The following is a 21,019-nucleotide window of genomic DNA, read 5'->3' as shown; positions in this document are numbered from 1 at the left end:
AACAACCAAGAATAACTAAGGGGAACCTTCTCTATTTTTCTCTCCAAACAGACAATTAACTCGTTGATTGCAAGACCTTTTTCTTGAAGTCTTAAATGTGCCTTTTTTGGGCCAAAACATTCCCAATAATGTCAATTTATTTCGCCCATCTAACATAGCAGCAGTAGAAACCAATTGTAACTTCTTTATGTACATTGCTGAGATTCAAATGTATCACCTCTCCGACGACTAGCCACGGTCGCGGGTATCACCACCTAAAATATGAATTTATAAAATTTTTAAACTTTATTTTACTTGAATGCAAAAATACTTTTTTTGATACGATTTTTCTACTTATATAATCGTACACAAAATACTTTACTAGCTTTCATATGATAAAGCCAAAAACTTTTAATATCAAAACTTAAAATATAACTAGAATCTAAGTGGATGACCACAATTTGCTAGCAGACGAAAAGTGTCTCTGCCATTTAGGGCAGGTAGTTGTCTGGATTATACTTCTATGCTTATACATTTATTTAGTATACAATTGACTTTTCGTTGGTATGTAAAACTAGTGTTAAAGGTTTCGTGAATTTCTAGTACGTTACCATAAACCTCTTCTTTCTTTGTCTTTCTCTTTATTATGATGACTAAACATCTGTTCTATGTCCATCCATGATTTTATTGTGCTTTTCTTCTTGTAGGTATTGTCTTACTTAATGAAAATGGATGTAAAATATATATGGATAACAGGGAAAAGTTTCGTCAGCTTGCTAACACGTAAATCATATATTGGTCATATCGTTCATCGAGTAGGATGGAAGGGGTTAAGGTAAGGGGAAAGTTTCCTTTCATTAGAGAACCTAAAAATCTGGTATATGATCGAATTGATAATTCTTCAATTTTAATATATACTTTTTTGTCTACAGTATCAAAAGTTTTGGTCGATTTTCCCGTTGCATGTACATAGGTATAACATATATACAGGGTGCGCCACATAAATCCGGACTTTTTTAAAACGGCCATAGCGCAAAAACTACTTGACCAATCAGGACGTTTGAGCCTACTATAAAAAGCTTAGGTAATAATGACCTTGTTGCCCATGAAAATCTTTGGACGATGGAGGACGTGTACGCCGAGCTGGCCGCGCATATGTTCAACAAGGCAGATTCGAATTGCGCAGATAAATTACCGTGGCTGGATTTATGACTTTGGCCTACTAAATCTGACCTTAGCCCATCTTTATGTGAGATGGACTAATGAAACTTGTTGGAGATACTATCAGATGCCTAGTGAAAACACTAGAAAAGACTAGAGTTCTCTATCCCAGCTGACTTGGCTGTAGTACTCCGCAAAGTGGATCGTGGTAGATTTTAAGATGTCAAAAACGTCAAAAATCTTAAAAACTTCTCGGTTCTTGACTTCAGGGGCCCATATGGAACCTTGAAAGTCGTTTTAGACTATGTATTGCGCTAATAACCCTATCTTAATCTTCGTGCCATTTTTAAAAAGGTATAAAACGTTGTTCTAGCTTAACTGTGGCCCAAATGAGAGCCGCCGTGTCTAAGGGTAGCTTTAAAGATAGGTTAATTTAGATCCTGCTGTTACTCACTCCTTAAGGAGATGTGGCCTCCCAGCAGCCCCCTTCTTAATCCAATGGACTTTTGGGCCTGGAGCGCCATTAAAGCATGAACCAATAGACGCGCCCATACCAAAATGACCTCTCTCATTGCTCCTATCATGGAGAACTTCGCCTGCTTGAACAGGGACATGGTGACCAGGGTCGGCGGGCGGTTCAGGGGGTGGGAAGAGGCGGTGATTGAGGCTGGCGGCGATTTTACTAAATAATCTAATAGTCATATACCTAGGTTGCTTCCCAGATTTTAAAATTCAATAAAATCTTTAAAATTGACGATTTTATGTTTATTTGTTTAAAAATAAGAAAAAGTCCGGATTTATGTGGCGCACCCTGTATATGTATATGTGTAATTGGTAGGGTAATTTCAGTAGCATAGCATTTCTATATATTATCTTTGGCTACATCCCCCCCCCTTATGGTCTCTAGGGTCACTTGAGGGAATAAAGGAGGGGAGGGGGGGGGGGCGGTTAGACGTCCTTTATGAGCAATTTTTCTTGAAAAGCTGGATAAATCCTCCCACAAAATAGTTATAAACCTTCCCTTTACCTATAAGAAGATTCACTTTAAAGGAAAATCATAGGGTACACACAAATAGACGTCCTGTTACTCTTTTATGTAATTAGTGTAGAAATTTCAGTGGCATAGTATCATCTACAAGTCAACCATGTTTGCCGGTTTAATAGATTGTATTCGACTTTTTAATTCACATTTTCGCTTAGAATGCTTTTAATTATTCTTGTTTTTTCTTTTTTTCTTTAAATGCGCTTGTACTGTCTTTCCGCTTTCTTATTTGCAGCGTAGCTACTCTTTATTATATGCATTTGTTTGTTTGTACGTCTTTTTATTAACATACAATATTAATATTCAATACTAGCGGCTAAACCTAGCGGCCTCTAAGAGCATTTGAGGTGGTGGGGGTTAAATTTGAACCCCCATGTTTTATTTCAATTTTTTAAAAAATATAAAAAAATTGTAGGGTTGTGGTACCCTCCCCAAAAATAGCTCTAAACCATCTCAGGACCTATGTGAAGCTAGACTTTAAAGAAGAACCGTATTTATCAGTGGTTAGCGTTACAGACAAAGTTTCTGTTACTATTATATATAAGGATTAAACACCTTAATTTGTTGTGCTTGTTTTAATTAATTACAGCCGACGGACAAAGCATTTTCTTTATTATCCCTTTTTATTTATTACCACTTATGTGGATACAGAGTCAGGGTTCTAAAAGGATAAGACAATGGCTGATAAATTGATGAACATTCTTAATGATGATACAAAAATTAGCCCTTACAATTTATGATTGAAACGTCTGAACAGTAACACTAATCTTAATAAACCCCAACCAATAAAAGCACTTCAATTATAAAACTTTGAGGACTGGTGTAAATGAACAGCCCAATGCCCACTACTTCCCTGATACAGAGTACAAAGATAATTAATTTTATAAGCAGAAGGCAAAGGATTTTTTTCTCTTTACAATTAGATTTCGTTTGTTTGTGAAGGATAGCTCTAGTCGTCATTTGGGCATGCTAGTACTATTGTACAATACCACACTTTGAATGACGATTATTGAGACAATAAGGTATTGGCTTTGGAGCGTAGCCACTCTAAATATTTTATTTGTCCAAATTTGAAATAAGTATTTAAACGTGATTCCCATGACAAATAGGCATTCTATTATTTTTATTATGTGATGTCAAAAAATACATGTATGTCAATACTACATCTAAAGCAGTAACTAGAAGAATAAACTTAGTATCATAAATACAATGGTGTTCTCAGTTCTGGATATTATCATCCTTGTTTCACAAGCTCTAACTTTTTATCATTAAGGAATAAGACTTTTTATTTATGAAGTAAAGTACAAATAAAATCATAGCTTTGAACTGTACATTTTAACTTCTGAAATGTAGTTACGTATCATCTTAAAAACATCAAAACCTTATGGCTATATACGTCCAAGGGTGGGGGTAACATTGAAACTGTAAATATTTGTAAAACCATTAAACCATCGAAACACCTCATCTTTCCGCAAAATAAAAAGCTTGGATGTCCGTGTCTTTTGCATCAAATAATCCCCATAAAAATCAAACACACTACAAAAACTATTAGAGTTCTCTAAATAACAAAATTTAATCAGTGGTGGTTGGGTGCATACATCTCATCAGACTTCCTTCTTCTCAATCAACCTCATTCACCCTGAGCCAAAACTAGCCTAAATGAAAAAGCAACTACCAGCTAGGCTGATTGGAGGATGAATATGTAAAACTCAGCCGTATCCAACCCAACTCACTACCAGCCATAGCCGTAAAATCTTAATTCAGCCAACCTCTTATAGAGTCATAATAAGTTGTCATCAGTTGCAGCCACCATCAACCATTCAAATCAACCCTCAGACTAAACGCACAAAGCCTGAAGGCGCGGCTGCCGACCACTGCTTTGATTTATTGCAGTATTGCCTATGAATATATTGTAATTGTTATTTTGACATCTTTTATTCATTATTTAACTGACTTGTCTAAAGTAATTAATTTTGTCTGTACAGACTAATTTGTTGTTGACAGGAGATTGTTATATTTGTTATGGTGTATAATTAATACAAGGATGACAACATCCATAAGTAGCGAAGCACAAAAAATCGTAGATGGAAATACGTAAAAGTAGATTTAAAGTGTATTTATCCCAAAAAAGTTTGAAAATTAGACCAAAAACACCAAATATATGGGGAAATATTTAAAACATATAAAAATAGCCAAAAACCTGATAAAAGGCAGTCTGACCGCCATGGTTGTTTTCTTTAAACGACGGGAAATTTAATTTTGATTTTGATTTTGATAACTGAAAAAATATTGAAAATCGGACCATAAACACTGAAGATATGGAGAATTATGTGATAAATACAAAAATAGCCTAAAACCTGCAAAATGGCAGTGTGGCCGTCATGGTTGTTTTCTGTAAACGACAGGAAATTTAATTTTGGTATCAATAACTGAAAAAATTTTGAAAATCGGACCATAAACACTGAAGATATGAAGAAAAATGTGAAACATACAAAAATAGCCTAAAACCTACTAAAAAGGGGTCCGACCGCCCTTGATGTTTTATAGTTAATTGTGCTCCTTAATAATGGGAATGTTGTCAAAAAATTTCAGCTGTCTATCTTTAATAGGAGCCGAGAAAATCACGTTTCCCCTATTCTGTCTTACACGGACAGACGGACGGACAGACGGACGGACAGACGGACGGACAGACGGACGGACGGACATTTCGAATTATAGAGTAGCTTCGCTACTAATAATGGATTGGTGTTTAAAATGATACAAATACACAATATCCTAACTTAAAAAAAAAATAAATTATAATAACAAATCAAGAACAACAAACAGACACAAAAAGTTTTAGAGCAGTGGTAGCTTAGGAAAATCTAAAAAAATTGACTTTTAATAAGCCTAATTAAAACAGCATATATGAGTGGATGGAACCCAGTAAAAGTGTCTGACAATGACGTCAGAAAAAATTAACAATTAACCAATGAGAGACCGCTATATATTTTACCATTGGTCAATTACAGTGCATACTGGCTTCTCATTGGTTAATTGTTATTTTTTTCTGACGTCATAGTTCGACACTTTTACGAGGTTCGAGTGGATGTTAAAGAGTAAGAATCTACAAAAATCTAGCCTTCTTTCTTACACCAAGTACATCATAACATAGAAAACAAATTGCATATGACATTTTCCTGTGGGCTATTCCCCACTCCCACATCTTTTAAAGAAACTGACAGAATTAAGGAAAATAGAGACACGTTTTTAAAAGCGAAGCTTTTCTATAATTAGGGTCGGTCCGTCCGTACGTCCGTCCGTACGTCCGTCCGTAACGGATAGCTTTTTTCGTTATTTTAGACATGTTAGAATTGTCCTATCGATTTCAAATTTTGCATGGTGATTCCTTTAGTAGTTAGGTACGATTTAGAAAGCGTAGCAACTCTATAATCATTACCAAAATGTCCGTACGTCCATTTTAAACATGTTGATTTTTTAACTTTTTTTATAAAGCCTTTTTCGTTAATTTAGGCATGTTAGAATTGTCTTATCGATTTAAAATTTTGCATGGTGATTCCTGTAATAGTTAGGTACGATTTAGAAAGCGTAGCAACTCTATAATCATTACCAGAATGTCCGTACGTCCATTTTAAACAGGTTGATTTTTTTACATTTTTAACAACAAATTTGTATGTGACCTAATTATCCGATTGGTCTGATTTTTGGTATACTGATTCCTAGGACAACAAAGTACAATATTATAAGCAAAGCAACTCTATAATCAAGTCCTAAAAATGTAAGTATGTCCATAATCATTATCCTGTATCAAGCAGTTTTTCAACAAATTTATTTACAATTTTGCTTTGACTCTTATACATTCGCATTCTGATTATTCAGTTCTGACATTATACAAGTCTTAATGTCCGTTTGTCCTTCCATTTCAGAGCTTCGCTTTTATGGATGTTGTCATCCTTGTTTAACACAGTTTCAGAGTAACTTTTCTACTAAAAAGATTTACAAATCACATAAAATATAGGCCAGAGAAATTATCAATTGATATCTAAATGAGTTATTGAGTAGATGCAAAAGTAGGAGATTAGATGTTTTCCAAATCAAACACTCATATGGTTATAAAGCTTTTGAGTATCTTTGCTACTAAAAATACTTTTAAATTTTTAAAAGTAGGTCAGAAAACCAGTGATGAAATTATCGGATGAGATCTTAATTACAAAAACTCAAGTTTAAACACCAGTAATGATAAATTCTTAAATTTATGTATTTGGCTTAAGGCAATAGAGCCAATATTTTAATTCAATATTAACAGCCCATTTTAAAAAAAAAGGTTAAAAATTAAAACGTTCAAGGATTGAAAACTTAAACTTTTATTATAAGCATAAATATTTTTTTCACTTACTTTTTCAAAGTTCTCTTAGCTTTCGTTGTAAGAATGGATTTATGATATACATGGCTATATTGACAGGGGAAAGTTTGCTGTGAATTTAGCTTGCTAATATTAACCTCAGGGTGAAGAAGTTGGATGGCGGGTATCGTTATATTAACCAGCTGTGAGTAGCACTTTGACAGAGTACATGAAAATCTGGTGCAACATCCAAGTAATAATTTATCGACTTTTGAAAGCAATAAATGGTTTAATTACGATTTCGCAGTATATATAGTTCATATTCTTAGTTTTTAAAACTACAAGTAGTTACGCCACTAGAGGTTTCTTGAGGCCATTAAAGGGGGCGGGGGGAGTCGACCCCACAACGAGATACTTCGGTAGCAAGATACTTCGGTACGCATAGAGATAAACGGACATACAGATCCTTTTAATTTATAATAAGGATAAAAACTACATAGTTTAGAATCATCCTCTCCTTTAAATGATTTCCTAACATTCCTGATTAAAAGAACTAATGATAATAATTTGAATGTGATACTAAATGCTTATTATTTTTTTTTTTGACACAGATTCAATTTCAATTTTGATGGCTGGTGCACGACAACACAGGGTCTAAAGGGATAAGACAATGGACGACAAATTTTTGTACAAATGCAATAATGATACACAAAATTATCCCTTATGAAAATTTAAATTGATGGTTGAACCGTTTTGGCACTCAACTTAGTGAACCAACCTATCAAAATTCGATAAAAATAACCAAAGTATTTGAGCCAAGGAAAAAGAAAACGGTATTATAAAACTTTGGGGACTAGTTTAATAAAGAGCCCAATGTCCCCTCCCTCCCTGACGACAACATCTTAATATAAATGGCAGATAAATACAAACTAGGATAACTTTTTTCATAGGTTTGATGCATTTTAAAAAAATATCTTGGACTTTTTCGATTCTTTACCACAAAGTAACTTTCGAGCACTGACTTGCGAGGCCTATACATGAGTTATTCTAACCCTGCGATGCTACCCATTACTCAATAATAACCTAAACTATTTTGTTTATTAGTTATATATGTATATCTTGAATATATGAATTACTAATAAACATTGGTTATTATAAACTTATTGCATTATAACCGTTTTTGGCGTTATCCTCTATTATTTTAGTTTATTAAATTTTAGTACCCCCCCCCCCCTAGATATACCACACTTTTCTGGGATCTTGCCAGATCAAGTATCAACTGTGGGGAATACCAAAGGATGTCTCCATGCAAAATTTGAGCCTGATCCGGCCAAAACCGGCCGTGATTTTTATAAAAAAAAACCGTTTTTTCCGGTTTTTAAGGGGTATCTGTAAATCGATTCAGCTGGAGCAAAACCGGTTGGAGGTACAAAAAATTTTACTTCACATGAAATTTAGCCAATGTAATTGCCTACAAAAATGTAGTTCATCATCAACTTGATTGGACAACTCTTTCCCCTCCTAAATGTCCATTAAAATCTCGGAAACGGCAAAAATCGCCAAAAATCATGCCTTCGGCGGCGAATAACGGCTAAACGGTCAGCCGGAGGCGAATCAAACATAAGTAAAGAAATGTCCGCCTCAAAAACTTGTTCAACATCAAAGAGATGCTTGAAGTCTCTAAAACGACTCCTTCCCCTACTTTAAGGGGAAAAACTGAAAAAATGTGATTTTCAAAAGTATGCCCACTTCGTGGGTGTGGGGGGCACTGAACCCGTCACCCCAGGGTCACCAAATATAAAGTCTAGTCGGCCCACAATGCTGAATTTTCACCAAGTGAATGTCTTGTGTCATTATCTCTTATGAGAAAAAAGTTATTAATTAATCAAAATTTCAAATTGTGATTTTTTGATGGATTTCTTTGAAGAAATGACACCCCGGTCAATTTTTAGGCCATTTTTTGCGGTTTTTGGCCCGCCAAGCCCAAACGGGTTGAGATAATCTCACGGGACCTTTTGCCCAACCTAAGTCTGGTTATTTGTGAGGTCTAGGAAAAAAAACAGACTTACACAAAAGATTATAATCATAATCTTTACACAGAAAAATGGCACAAGGTGAGGGTTTGAGGGGGCAAAATGAGCCGACCAGCGATTTTTGACGGAGCGAAGCAACGTCGTGCTTCATCAAATCCGGGATTTTTTTTTCTTAGACCTCACAAATAACCAGACTTAGGATGGGCAAAAGGTCCCATGAGATTATCTCAAACCGTTTGGGCGTGGCGGGCCAAAAACCGCAAAAAAATGGCCTAAAAATTGACCGGCGTGTCATTTCATCAAAGAAATCCATCAAAAAATCACAATGGGGTGACGGGTTCAGTGCCCCCCACACCCACGAAGTGGGCATACTTTTGAAAATCACATTTTTTCAGTTTTTCCCCTTAAAGTAGGGGAAGGAGTCGTTTTAGAGACTTCAAGCATCTCTTTGATGTTGAACAAGTTTTTGAGGCGGACATTTCTTTACTTATGTTTGATTTGTCTCCGGCTGACCGTTTAGCCGTTATTTGCCGCCGAAGGCGTGATTTTTGGCGATTTTTTCCGTTTCCGAGATTTTAATGGACATTTAGGAGGGGAAAGAGTTGTCCAATCAAGTTGATGTTGAAGTACATTTTTGTAGGCAATTACATTGGCTAAATTTCATGAAAAGTAAAAATTTTTGTACCTCCAACCGGTTTTGCTCCAGCTGAATCGATTTACAGATACCCCCTAAAAACCGGAAAAAAACGGTTTTTTATAAAAATCACGGCCGGATCAGGCTCAAATTTTGCATGGAGTCATCCTTTGGTATTCCCCACAGTTGATACTTGATCTGGCAAGATCCCAGAAAAGTGTGGTATATCTACCCCCCCCCCCCCCCCCCCCTACCGACAAAGAACAACTATTTTATGTTAGGTTAGCTTATAGGCTAGGGAGCCGAGCGATGCGGCTAGGCAGGCAAGGGGGGCGAGCGCTGCGGCTAGGCAGGCAAGTGGGCCGAGCGCTGCGGCTAGGGAGGTACTTAATTTTTCAAAGTTGAAAAAAAAATTCCTGGAGGATATTACCCCGTTCTTTTAAAGAGTTGCTTTGCCCCCTAAAATGCACTACATTTAAGAAATGCAGTTCTCTCAATACTTTTATGTTTTTAATCTGTTATCCTTTTTTTAAAAGGAAACCTAAACTTAAATTTTTACTCTCGACCCAAAAAAACAACCAACTCCTCCAGAACATTTTTTAGCGCTTCATGCAATGGTTTTATAAAATCAGGCCTTTTTTTACATTTCACACAAAAATTTTTTTTCTTCGACATTTTAATCTTTAAAAGATAGGGTTATACATGTTTTAAGGATATTGAAACCCATTTGCTAGCCGATGAAAAGGGTCTCCACCACTTGGACAGATAGTTATACATCTATACTTTATTGGTCACTTTTCATTTCTTTCTTTCAGCAATAAAGACAAAGTTTTGAGTGTCCCTTAAGGGTCTGTAAAAAGCAGGACATTTAAAAACCAAGAAATGTAATTACATCATCATAAAATTTTACGACTTAATAAATTAGGTGAGATATAGTAATAGAGGTAGTTTCATTTTTATTTGTAATTAATTCTTATATAATTGTAATAAAATGTCCATTTTTGTGTCTAATTCAATTTATCTTGCTAACAGCTGAACCTATACGGTTCTCCTATAGAGTGAAGCTTTTATATGTCCAGAAAGTTTTTGAAATTTCGAGGAGTGAACCTATACACTCGCAAGATAAATTACCCCTACAAAAAAATACCTCTTACTTTTATTGATTAAAAGTATATTTGGGCTGGATATCCGATCTGGCCAGTTATCCGGCCATTTTCAATATTCGGCCGGATACCGGATATTAAAACTATCCGGTTACATGATATCCGGCTGATTTTTGACGCCGGATATCCGGTTATCCGGCCGGATATCCGGTAAATTGCTGGATATCGAACCTTGGCCAGAATCCGGCCGGAACCGGATATCCGGCATCAGCCGGATATCCGGTATCGAATATCTGGCCAAAAAAGTATCAGGCCCAACCCTAAGTAAAAGAAGGTATCTTTCCTATTGCAGAAAGATTTTTCCAGTATGGCTTCGAAACTGATTGATTTCCGCATGGATTAGAACCAGTTTTCAGTCATACCTAAAAACCAAGTGTAACTAATTCCTATTACAGACTAGAGTTGGCTCAATATAACTATCTCGCTATTTGCTAGGTTTATTCAATGATTTATTTACTTTTTTTGGATTTACAATATAAAATACGCTCAATATTTCTATAAAATCCTTTCGTGGCATTCTTTTACTAAAAACCCACCTTGTATTGGCATAGTTTAATAACCAATTCAAAATTAATCTAATAACCTTTACAAACTGACATTTTAATTCATACATTTTATTTCACAAATTCACTCTCTTTAGATTTTTTTGAAAAAGACAACATTGAATATGTTTTTGAAAACATGTTGTGTTCATCACAACATGTTGTAACATACACAGGGGTGGGTTTTTATTTTATTTTTTTTTTTATCTTTCCTTTGTCATGAAATCTATGTACTTTTCTATGTCTCTCTTTCTCTCCCCCTCTCTGTCTCTTTCTCTCTCTCTCTCTCTCTGTCAACAATATTTTCTGAAACAATATTTTTCAATTTTATATACTTTAGCATGTAAACTAAGGCTGTAAAATTGTAATCTTTATCCAATGCTGATGTGGCTTTTGGTTAAGGTGTCAGGTTTGAGATGTTAAGTTTCAAGGTGAGTGGTTCAAGACTCACCACTGAAATTTTTTTTTCAATCTTATATACTTTGGCATGTAAATTAAGGCTGTAAAACTACAATCATTATCCAATGCTTATATGGCTCTTTTGGTTAAGGCCTCCGGTTTGAGATGTCAAGTTTCAAGGTGGGTGGTTCAAGACTCACCACTGAAACATTATTTTTCTTTCAATTTTATATACTTAGGCATGTAAACTAAGGCTGTAAAACAATCGTCATTGTCTCATGCTGATTTAGCTCTTTTGGTTAAGATGTCAGGTTTGAGATGTCAAGTTTCAAGGTAGGTGGTTCAAGACTCACCACTGAAACATTATTTTTCTTTCAATTTTATATACTTTGGCATGTAAACTAAGGCTGTAAAACAATAGTCATTGTCTCATGCTGATTTAGCTCTTTTGGTTAAGACGTCAGGTTTGAGATGTCAAGTTTCAAGGTGGGTGGTTCAAGACTCACCACTGAAACATTATTTTTTTAAAATCTTATTTATTTTGGTACATAAACTAAGGCTGTAAAACTATAGTGATTGTCTCATGCTGAATCAGCTCTTTTGATTAAGGTGTCAGATTGAAGATGTCAAGTTTCAAGGTGGGTTGTTCAAGACATTATTTTTTAAAAAATCTTATATAATTTGGCATGTAAATTAAGGCTGTAAAACTAAATTAATTATCTCTTGATAATTTAGCTCTTTTGGTAAAGGTTAACTAAGACTGTAAAACTACAGTAATTGTCTCATGCTGATTAAGCTCTTTTGGTTAAGACGTCAGGTTTGAGATGTCAAGTTTCAAGGTAGGTGGTTCAAGACTCACCACTGAAACATTATTTTTTTCAATCTTATTTACTTTGGCATGTAAACTAAGGCTGTAAAACTATAATAATTGTCTCATTCTAATTTAGCTCTTTTGGTTAAGGCGTCAGGTTTGAGATGTCAAGTTTCAAGGTGGGTGGTTCAAGACTCACCACTGAAACATTATTTTTCTTTCAATCTTATATACTTTGGCATGTTTACTAAAGCTGTAAAACTAAAGTAATTGTCTCATGCTGTAATAGCTCTTTTGGTTAAGGCGTCAGGTTTGAGATGTCAAGTTTCAAGGTGGGTAGTTCAAGACTCACCACTGAAACATTATTTTTTTCAATCTTTTTTACTTTGGCATGTAAACTAAGGCTGTAAAATAATAGTAATTGTCTCATGCTAAATTAGATCTTTTGGTTAAGGCGTCAGGTTTGAGATGTAAAGTTTCAAGGTGGGTGGTTCAAGACTCACCACTGAAACAATATGTTTTTAATCTTATATACTTTGGCATGTAATAGCTTTTTGATATTTTAAGTGACTGTTGGTATAAGGTAAATGTTTAAAAATATTTTTTTACTTTTACCAAATATTAATTATTATCTCAGAGAGTGAAAATGATATTTAGTGTTAAGGGTAGATTAGAACCATATGACCTGAACTGGAACCTCATCTCTACCCCTGAGCTACAATGACAGACATGAAAAAGAGTAAAATATTAAATTATACTATAAGAATTATGTTTTTGTCTATCTTGTCTTTTTTCACCACTGATAATTGGTCTCCGTCATAGCTCATTTATAGAATGTCGGTTACCTTATCTGTATGATGCGGGTTCGAGGCTCTCCGAGAGGGGCGGGGTTTTTGTAGTAGTTAAAAATTGGAAGAATTTATAAAACAAAAGTTGTCACAAATATAGGTATTAAATGATTTTCCACGAATATATTAAAATAAAAATCATAAAATTTAGACCAGTTTTAATCTTTTAATTTTGCAATTATATGATAAATAACTTATTACTAATTAGGTTTCTAGATAATTTTTCTCTTATATTTATATTTGTATAACTCTATAAGAGATTAAATTTTGAATATATTTTTAGTAGTAATAGTGTAGCTACATTTCCCCAATTTTTAAATCCTTTTGTTTTGACGTGTATCTGATTAATATAGATTGATCGAGTATTTTTTATTTTTCCTCCAAAATTTTCATCAGCAAAGCTTTTCATAAATAAATTAAAATCGTCCCAAAAAAGAAAAAAATATATCTCAATTTTAAAATGTTTAACTTGTAATCCTATTATATAAAGTAGTAGTAAGCGTTTTTTGTCTGTCCCGAAGGATCTCGCTAACCGCTGAACCGATATTAGTCTCCTTTACATTGAAGCTTCTTATAGGTCCTGGGAAGGTTTTAAACTATTTTTGCGGAGGGTATCTTCACACCCCCCCCCAAAAAAAATATTTTTTTACTCTTTTGAAACTCAATTTCAAAATAGGCTGAGGTTGACTTATCCCCCTCCTACCTTAAGTGCCCCTAGATGCTTCTAGGGGCGTAGCCGCTAGTCTATATTATAAAGTAGTAAGGCTTTTGATTGATTAATACTTAAGATTTCAGAAATTATGGACCGAATTGGTTAAACTTTCAGGGAAGTTTATTAATACATTAAAGTTGGTTTTATAATGTTTTGATGACCTCCTACACCCTCTTTACTACTACTACTACTACTTTAGATAGTAGAATTATGGACAATTTATTTCTTGTTTTGATATATCTTTATTTTTAATTGCTTTTTTTCAAGATTTGAGCTGTCTTAGATTTTATTTGATTTGTCCGTAAATTAGACATAATACTTTTAGAAAATCTTCAAAAAATAGTAATAGTAATTATATACTAAAATCTTATTACAATGTTAGACTGACGATAAGTTGATATTATGTCAGCAATGGTTATTTTTTTTATTCTAGTCAACGAAAATATATTTCAAAAATATAGAGAAAGACTAAAGTCGCATGTGTGACGTCAAAAAAATACGTCTAAAAAGGAATGATGAGAGGAGAAGTGGGAATGGAAACCCCCCAAAAAGAGATGATTTTTTATGACGTCACACATGACACTTTAGGCAATCTCCTATAGCATATAGATATCATGACATATATAACCACTTTTATTAAAGCCATATTAAAACTGCACATCGATAGAATGTAAATAGAAATTTCAAGTAATAGAGTAGCTCTTCTACTAAAAATAATACGAAAAAAACACTCTATACTAATTCTACTACTGTTTAGGTCCGTGATCTACTTTTTCATTGTTTTATACCAATCAATCATTTATATTTTGTTTGGGATTTTAGAGTAGTGCGGCTACTCATTTATTGGGAAAAGAGTGTCGGTGTTCAGAGAGAGAGAGAGGGAGAGAGAGAGAGAGAGAGGGGGGGACAATGGGCTGTTTATTACACTAGTCCCCAAAGTTTTAATAATGTTTTCGTTTTCATTTTCTTAACAACTATTGAATTTTGATTAGTTGGTTCCTTAAACTGAGTATCAAAACATCTCAACCACTAATTTTAATCTACAGAAGGGTTAATTTTAAATATAATCGTTGGGGATGTACATCATTTTATCGGTGATTGTCTTATCCTTGTAGATCCCTGATTTCAAGTAGCTAGTCTACTCATTTAATTGTCATAAGAGTCTAGCTGTTCAAGAATGGACAATCAAGCAAAAGCTACACGTAAATATTAAGAATTTGATTTTAAGCATTCAATTTTCGATTTTGTATAACACTTAAACTGCTACTTTTCTAGTGAGCATTAATCCATATTTGTTTTCTTGCATAAAAAATGTCCAATCCTATAACTTAAAGCCTTAAACTATTATTTTTTCAAGTAGCAAAAAGCTATAACAGAATTCACATCGAGTCAGAGGCGAATTATACTATCCACACCTCTCCGCAAGAATCCGCAAAGTGTGGCGATAAAATTAAGGCCTATATTTCATGTTTTCATTTACAGTTAAATCCTTCTTTCCCCTTCTTTAGAGATATTTAAGTTTTTTTTTTAAATTAAAAACCTTATCATTAAAATCAGTACGACGACTTTCAATTTTTAGGACTAATATATTGCCTATCAAAAATATATTATATTGAAATACGAGTATTGACAATTAATTAAATTATCTTTTAAAATGAAAAAAATCTAAACTTTTTTTTATATCCCTGAAAATTTTACCTTTATAAATCTAAAATAAATAATTGTCTGCTAAAATGTTCACAACATAACATAAATGTTCATATAAATAACTCCCAGTGGTAAAAAAATAATAATATGAATTTGTTGTAATTTATAACAGATTTTTAATGCATTAGCGTTCGTATTTGATTTTATAAGAAATAATACTATAAAAAACGTGTTATTAGGCAATTAGCATTGGAGTTTTTTTATTACAGTCAAAGCAGTGCCGCATTATTTTGCGGTAACCTAGACGAAATTTAAATTATCTCCCGCAAACATGTATTCAATTTGCAAATGAAAAAATAGGGCCCAGATGCGTGCAAAAGTAGAATGTGAGAACTTTATAAGCAGGCAATTAATTTGTAGTTATTAAACAAAATTGTACATAAAGTTGCAAAATTACGTAAATACTGTTGAAGAACATACATTTGAATATAGAGATGCTTCGCTTATAAAATTGTTGTGAGTAATCTAAAAATCAGATGAATATGATAATTATATCAACAAAAGCTGTTAGAAAAGTAAAAATCAGCATTTTGTGGTCAGAAATATATAGCTTTTTCGCTTCCTAAATCATACCCAACTTTTATTTGAGTTTTGTTCAATAAGGAGGACATCCTACTTCTTATATTTTAGGCTGGAAACTAAAAATTTTAAACTAAAGCTTCATGAAAAAAATTTCATGAAAAAGTTTTCCCGCCAACCACCATCTGCGGCGGAGCTGCTAAGTACAACTGGTTAAGATGCAGAAAGGGGTCCTACTTTTGAGGGTTAAAGACTGTTAAAGATATATAGTTTTTAATTTAAATTAACAGGGTTCAACAGCCGCGGGTAAGCCTCAGTTAAATCGTCATATTATATCTTTAAAATTAAGCTGAAAATCTAAACTTGTTTCTCCTTATTAAAATCTTATTTTGCACACCTGCGGAATTTTAGGCTTGTGCGCGGCTGTCGATCCCTTGAAATTACTATTCGTAGCCCAACATAAGAAAACGATATATTCTTTGATAACAGCTGATTTGATAAACAATATTTCCTTTTAATGAAAAAATAAATATTTTAGCAATAATCATGTTTTAAAATTTTTTTAAAAGTTATACAGCTTAAGAAATAAATATAAATAATTTTTATTTAACACCTTTTTTTATTTTGCTGCCTTAATAAGGAAATATTTAATATATTTGAATCGGCTTAATGCAATTTTTTTTCTTTTTTTTATGATTATTCAATACATATAAAAAAATAACATTTAAAAATCTCGCCACAAGAAGATTTAACAAACAAAACATTGATTTTGAGTACGATTTGATTTTTAAGTTTTAGAAAAACTATAGAAATATTCAAAGTTAAGTGTTTGTTTACATTTTGAAAAAATAATTTTGCCCTGTTCTATTTGATTAGAACTTTTCTAACAAACTTTCTTTTATAAAAGATTAATATTTTTTAATGTTTTTTAAAACATATTACTTTAGTTTGGTTAAAAGTTTATTTTTCTAGGTGATTTAGGGGTTGCAATTTTTTTGCAAATTACGTTTTTTGGCTTTTCATTGAAATAGGTTGCACAATTCTGGTTTTTACTGTATAAATTTATTAAATGACTTCAGAAAAACATATTATAATACTTACATTTACTTTTTTTTTCTAACAATCTGTTTTTAAGGAGACTTTTTATATCGCTGACATAAATGGCATTATTCTGCAAAAAAAATATCTTTTTTTTTGCAAATTTAAAGATATGAAAGTATTTAATAAATGGTTAACTTTAATTTTTATTTTAGCAAAATGGATTATTGTTTCTTATAAGATGAAAATAAGGTATCGCAAATATTTGTTGCAATTTTAATGCGATTTTATTGCAAATAGGAAGACATAGGATTTTAGTTTTAACAGATTATGATTCTGGACCCAAAATTACATAGGACTGAAGTTTTCGTTTGTTGATTGCTGAAAGTTAAAGTTTCTTGCTCTAGAATCGCTATGTGAGAACCTATGTAAATCTTTCCAGAAATTGAGAAGCCAATCTTAAACTATGGAGTAAAAAAGCTTACTGCTTTATATATTTTTTTTTGGGAACTTTGTATTCATATCGCATATAAAGCTTTAAAACTCAGGGACTGTGACAAATATTTAGTTATTTCAATCCAATTTTATCGTCAAATTAAGAATTTTTGTTTGTTTATATCTGTTAAAATCTCACTAATCTATGAATTGCTTGAGTACTTCGTTTTAGGAAAGCTTTAAATAGGTCCAAGAATAGGCTTTTTCATTTATAAATAATTTATTTCATGATATATTTAAGCTATTTTTACTGCATTCCCTCCTCTAGACTTTGGAGACTAGTGTAATATATAGCCCATTGCCCCCTTCCTGCCTGAATATTTGTGAATGTTTACTTTTGTGAGTTGCGGCTGCATCTGCGTATTGTCCCAAAATGCAGCATTACGCGGTTGCGGCTGCCGATCGCTGGATTAAAATTATAGAATATATTTGCCTTGTCCAAATTCAAAACATAAAATTTTATGGTTCCTTTGTGTCAAAATGAAAACTGGTTAAGTATTTTCTTCAATCAAGAACCTATAATCCGTTTTAAGACGCTGTTAGTCGTAGCGTAGCTACTTTATATATTACTTATCAAATCTGTTTAGCCTCCTACATTTTCCAAATTCCACCAATCAAAATAATGAATTTGTCATTATAAAAAACATAAAAAAATGCAGTAAAAAAAATAATAATAAAATGTACATACTCATATAAAAAGAATCTATTTCGCAGAGCAACAATTAGTTGTTAAAAACAATACAATTTGCTTTCATAATGATCATTATACAATTTTTTGTTTTAGCATTGTTTGCATAATGCATTGCATATTGTCATCCTTGTCTATCAATAATATAATTTCTTACAAAATGATCAAAAGCAGGGGTGAGGGAGGGGACATTGGGATGTTAATTTTTTTGGTCCCCAAAGTTTTATAATAATGTTTCCTTATTTGTTGGCATGACAAATTTGGGGACTTTTATTGAATTTAGATATTTTGATTGGTTGGTTCATTAAGTTGAGTGGCCAAACGTTTCATCCTATAATTGCAAGATACAGAATTTTGTGTATAATCATTGGGAATATGCACCAATTTATCTACCATAGTCCTATTCCTTTAGATTTTTGGACGTTCTACCCCTTCCGCTTATATTACAGTGCAGTAGAACGGCAAAATAAGAAAGCATTAAAAACGCAAATATATCAAATTTTTATGTCATCAAAAAAACAGATTACAATCATATATGTATGTACTCTCAAAATATAGATTAATCAACAAGGTTTATATTTTCCAAAAAGCATTAAAAAAATTGTGTAGTAGATTATAGTGTAAATTATAACACACTATTAGAAATAATTGAAAGCTTATCTTTGGCATTATGATAATTTAAATGCTTATTTATTACAAAATCCTTTAAATTAAAAAAAACCTCAGTTTCAATGGCATTATTTCTAAATTATAAGAGATTACATTATTATGTCCACAGGATCTGTCTCTGTCTGTGTGTGTGTACCGTTGGAATTCGCTAACCACTGAACCGAAATGGTTTTCATTTATAGGGTAGCTTTTCGTAGAACCTGGAAAGGTTTATAACTATTTTGGGATAGGTTACCACACCCTACCTAGATAAATCGTCCATAGAAAAAAATTACCCCCCCCCCCCCTAAAAAAAATAATAAATAAATAAAAACCTTTTTCTAGAGATTTATCATACAACATTTATTATTAAAAAGATCCTTAAATCATCATGTGTGTATTGAAAATATGTGCTTTATGTCAACAGTTATAGAATTGCTATGCTGCCTAAATGATACCTTACGTACCATCAAATAGGTTTTTATGCAAATTCTAAAACCAAAAAGGCAATTCTAACATGCCAAGATTAGCGATAGGCGCTATCAGATACGGACAAACGCTCGTACCTTAAATCTAAAAAGGTTAAGGTGTATATTAATTTTAGCGCCATTGCCTACAATCCACGGAAGTTTTCTTATTTATTGGTTTAAAACTTTGGGTACTTTTAGCAAATTTTGATTGGTTCCTAACTATTAGTGTGTCAAATTTTGAACCAATAATTTTAACCTACGGAAGGGGTATATTGTTCATAATCATTGGATGCAGACATCAATTTATCGTCCATTGTCTTATCCCTTAAAATCCCTGCTACACTCCCTTTAGATGTTAACTAGACTAAATTAAGTATAAGTAAGTACAACCTTATGGCAATAGGCTACTTTTGTATTAGATGACTATATACCATTATCGGAGGAAAGGGAAATATATTATTTGAAACCGAAAAAAACATGTATCGCATCATAGCATAGACAACTTTTCACGAATAATAAAATACAAAATTAGTCTTCAATTAATCTCCAATATTAATATAGACCTCATTTATTAGCCAGTCCGTTCATCCAGTAGGAGGCTAGAGGATGGGGTTAGGGTGGTGCATTGGGGCCGGAGTATCATTATTTTAGTCAGCTTCGAGAATTACTTTATCAGAGTACATGAAAATCCTGGTGCTACATCAATGTAATAATATATCGATAAGCATATATATATATGAATATTTATTCCTATCCATACTAGAACTACTGTGAACAAATCTTGACAAAGGAGAAAATAAACTTGTTTCAATTACAAGTCAGGGATCTAAAGGGATAAGACAATGGCCAATAAATTGATGTACAATCTCCATAACGATACACACAAATACTCATTCTGTAGATTACAATTAGTGGTTAAAATGTGGTTAAAATGAGCCAAACAATAAATATTCAATGAAGGTCCCCAAGGTTGTTCAGCCAACGAAAAAGAAAACGTTATTATAAGACTTTAGGGACTTGCAGCCCAATGTCTACGTAAAGGTGAACAATTCGTTCCAAAAGTTAGTGAGATCTTAAGCTACGGACACAAACAGAGACAGATTAAACAAGAATTATTTTGGGATAGTTTTGTTATACTGATAGAGTTGCTTAAATTGGCGAAAAAATACAATTTAACTTAAAACTCACGTGCACATATCTGTCCATTTTAGACTTACGGCGAAGTAACGTACATAGAATAGAGTCTCACTGAATATCTAAATGCATGAAAAGCTGCGCTTTTCAAAATATATTTGTACATCAGTAAAATTAATATACATATAAAAAGACGCAGACGCGTTTTACTTTTGGTGATCATATGGTAAAGCTAAAAAATAAGACAAAGTTTTACTTTAAATCATAATTCAAATACCCTATTTTTAATATACAGAAGTTTTTTTCTCTAAAGAGAAGCTTTTCTCAAACTAGGGTACGTACGTTCGTCCGTACGTAACGGTTAGCTCTTTTCGTTAATTTAGCCATGTTGGAAACTTTTTCTTATTCTTTGGCTCAACAATTTTTGGGACGTTCATACGTTGAAACCACTAATTGTAATTTACAGAAGGGATAGTTTATCGGCCATTATCTTTTCCCTTAAGATCTTAGCGTAATCGTCCATTTTTTTCGTTATTTGTAGAAACATATCTTTTGTAAGCAGACAAGTTTGAAACTCAAGCGTCATTCTTGGATTACAAGATTAACATGGAATAAAGGTATGATCAATTAGGCAAAATATATTTTTCTCAAATC

At 32.9% G+C, this 21,019-nt stretch overlaps 1 protein-coding gene across 1 annotated transcript in view; it reads right to left on the bottom strand.

The window, feature by feature from the left end:
* LOC145326608 (uncharacterized) overlaps nucleotides 1-20,437 on the bottom strand; it is a 38,705-nt gene extending 18,268 nt beyond the window's left edge. The window contains exon 1 of the mRNA XM_080169978.1: nucleotides 20,420-20,437. Within this exon, the coding sequence (XP_080026104.1) occupies nucleotides 20,420-20,437 (18 nt within the window). The remainder of the gene's footprint in view (nucleotides 1-20,419) is intronic.
* Nucleotides 20,438-21,019: the final 582 nt, after the last annotated feature.

The sequence above is a fragment of the Acartia tonsa genome, chromosome 8, assembly GCF_053477335.1.
Source record: "Acartia tonsa isolate MP-2025a chromosome 8, ASM5347733v1, whole genome shotgun sequence".
Lineage (NCBI taxonomy): Eukaryota > Metazoa > Arthropoda > Copepoda > Calanoida > Acartiidae > Acartia > Acartia tonsa.
Note: the sequence above shows the minus strand (reverse complement) of the source record. Positions and strands in the feature narration are given on the sequence as shown.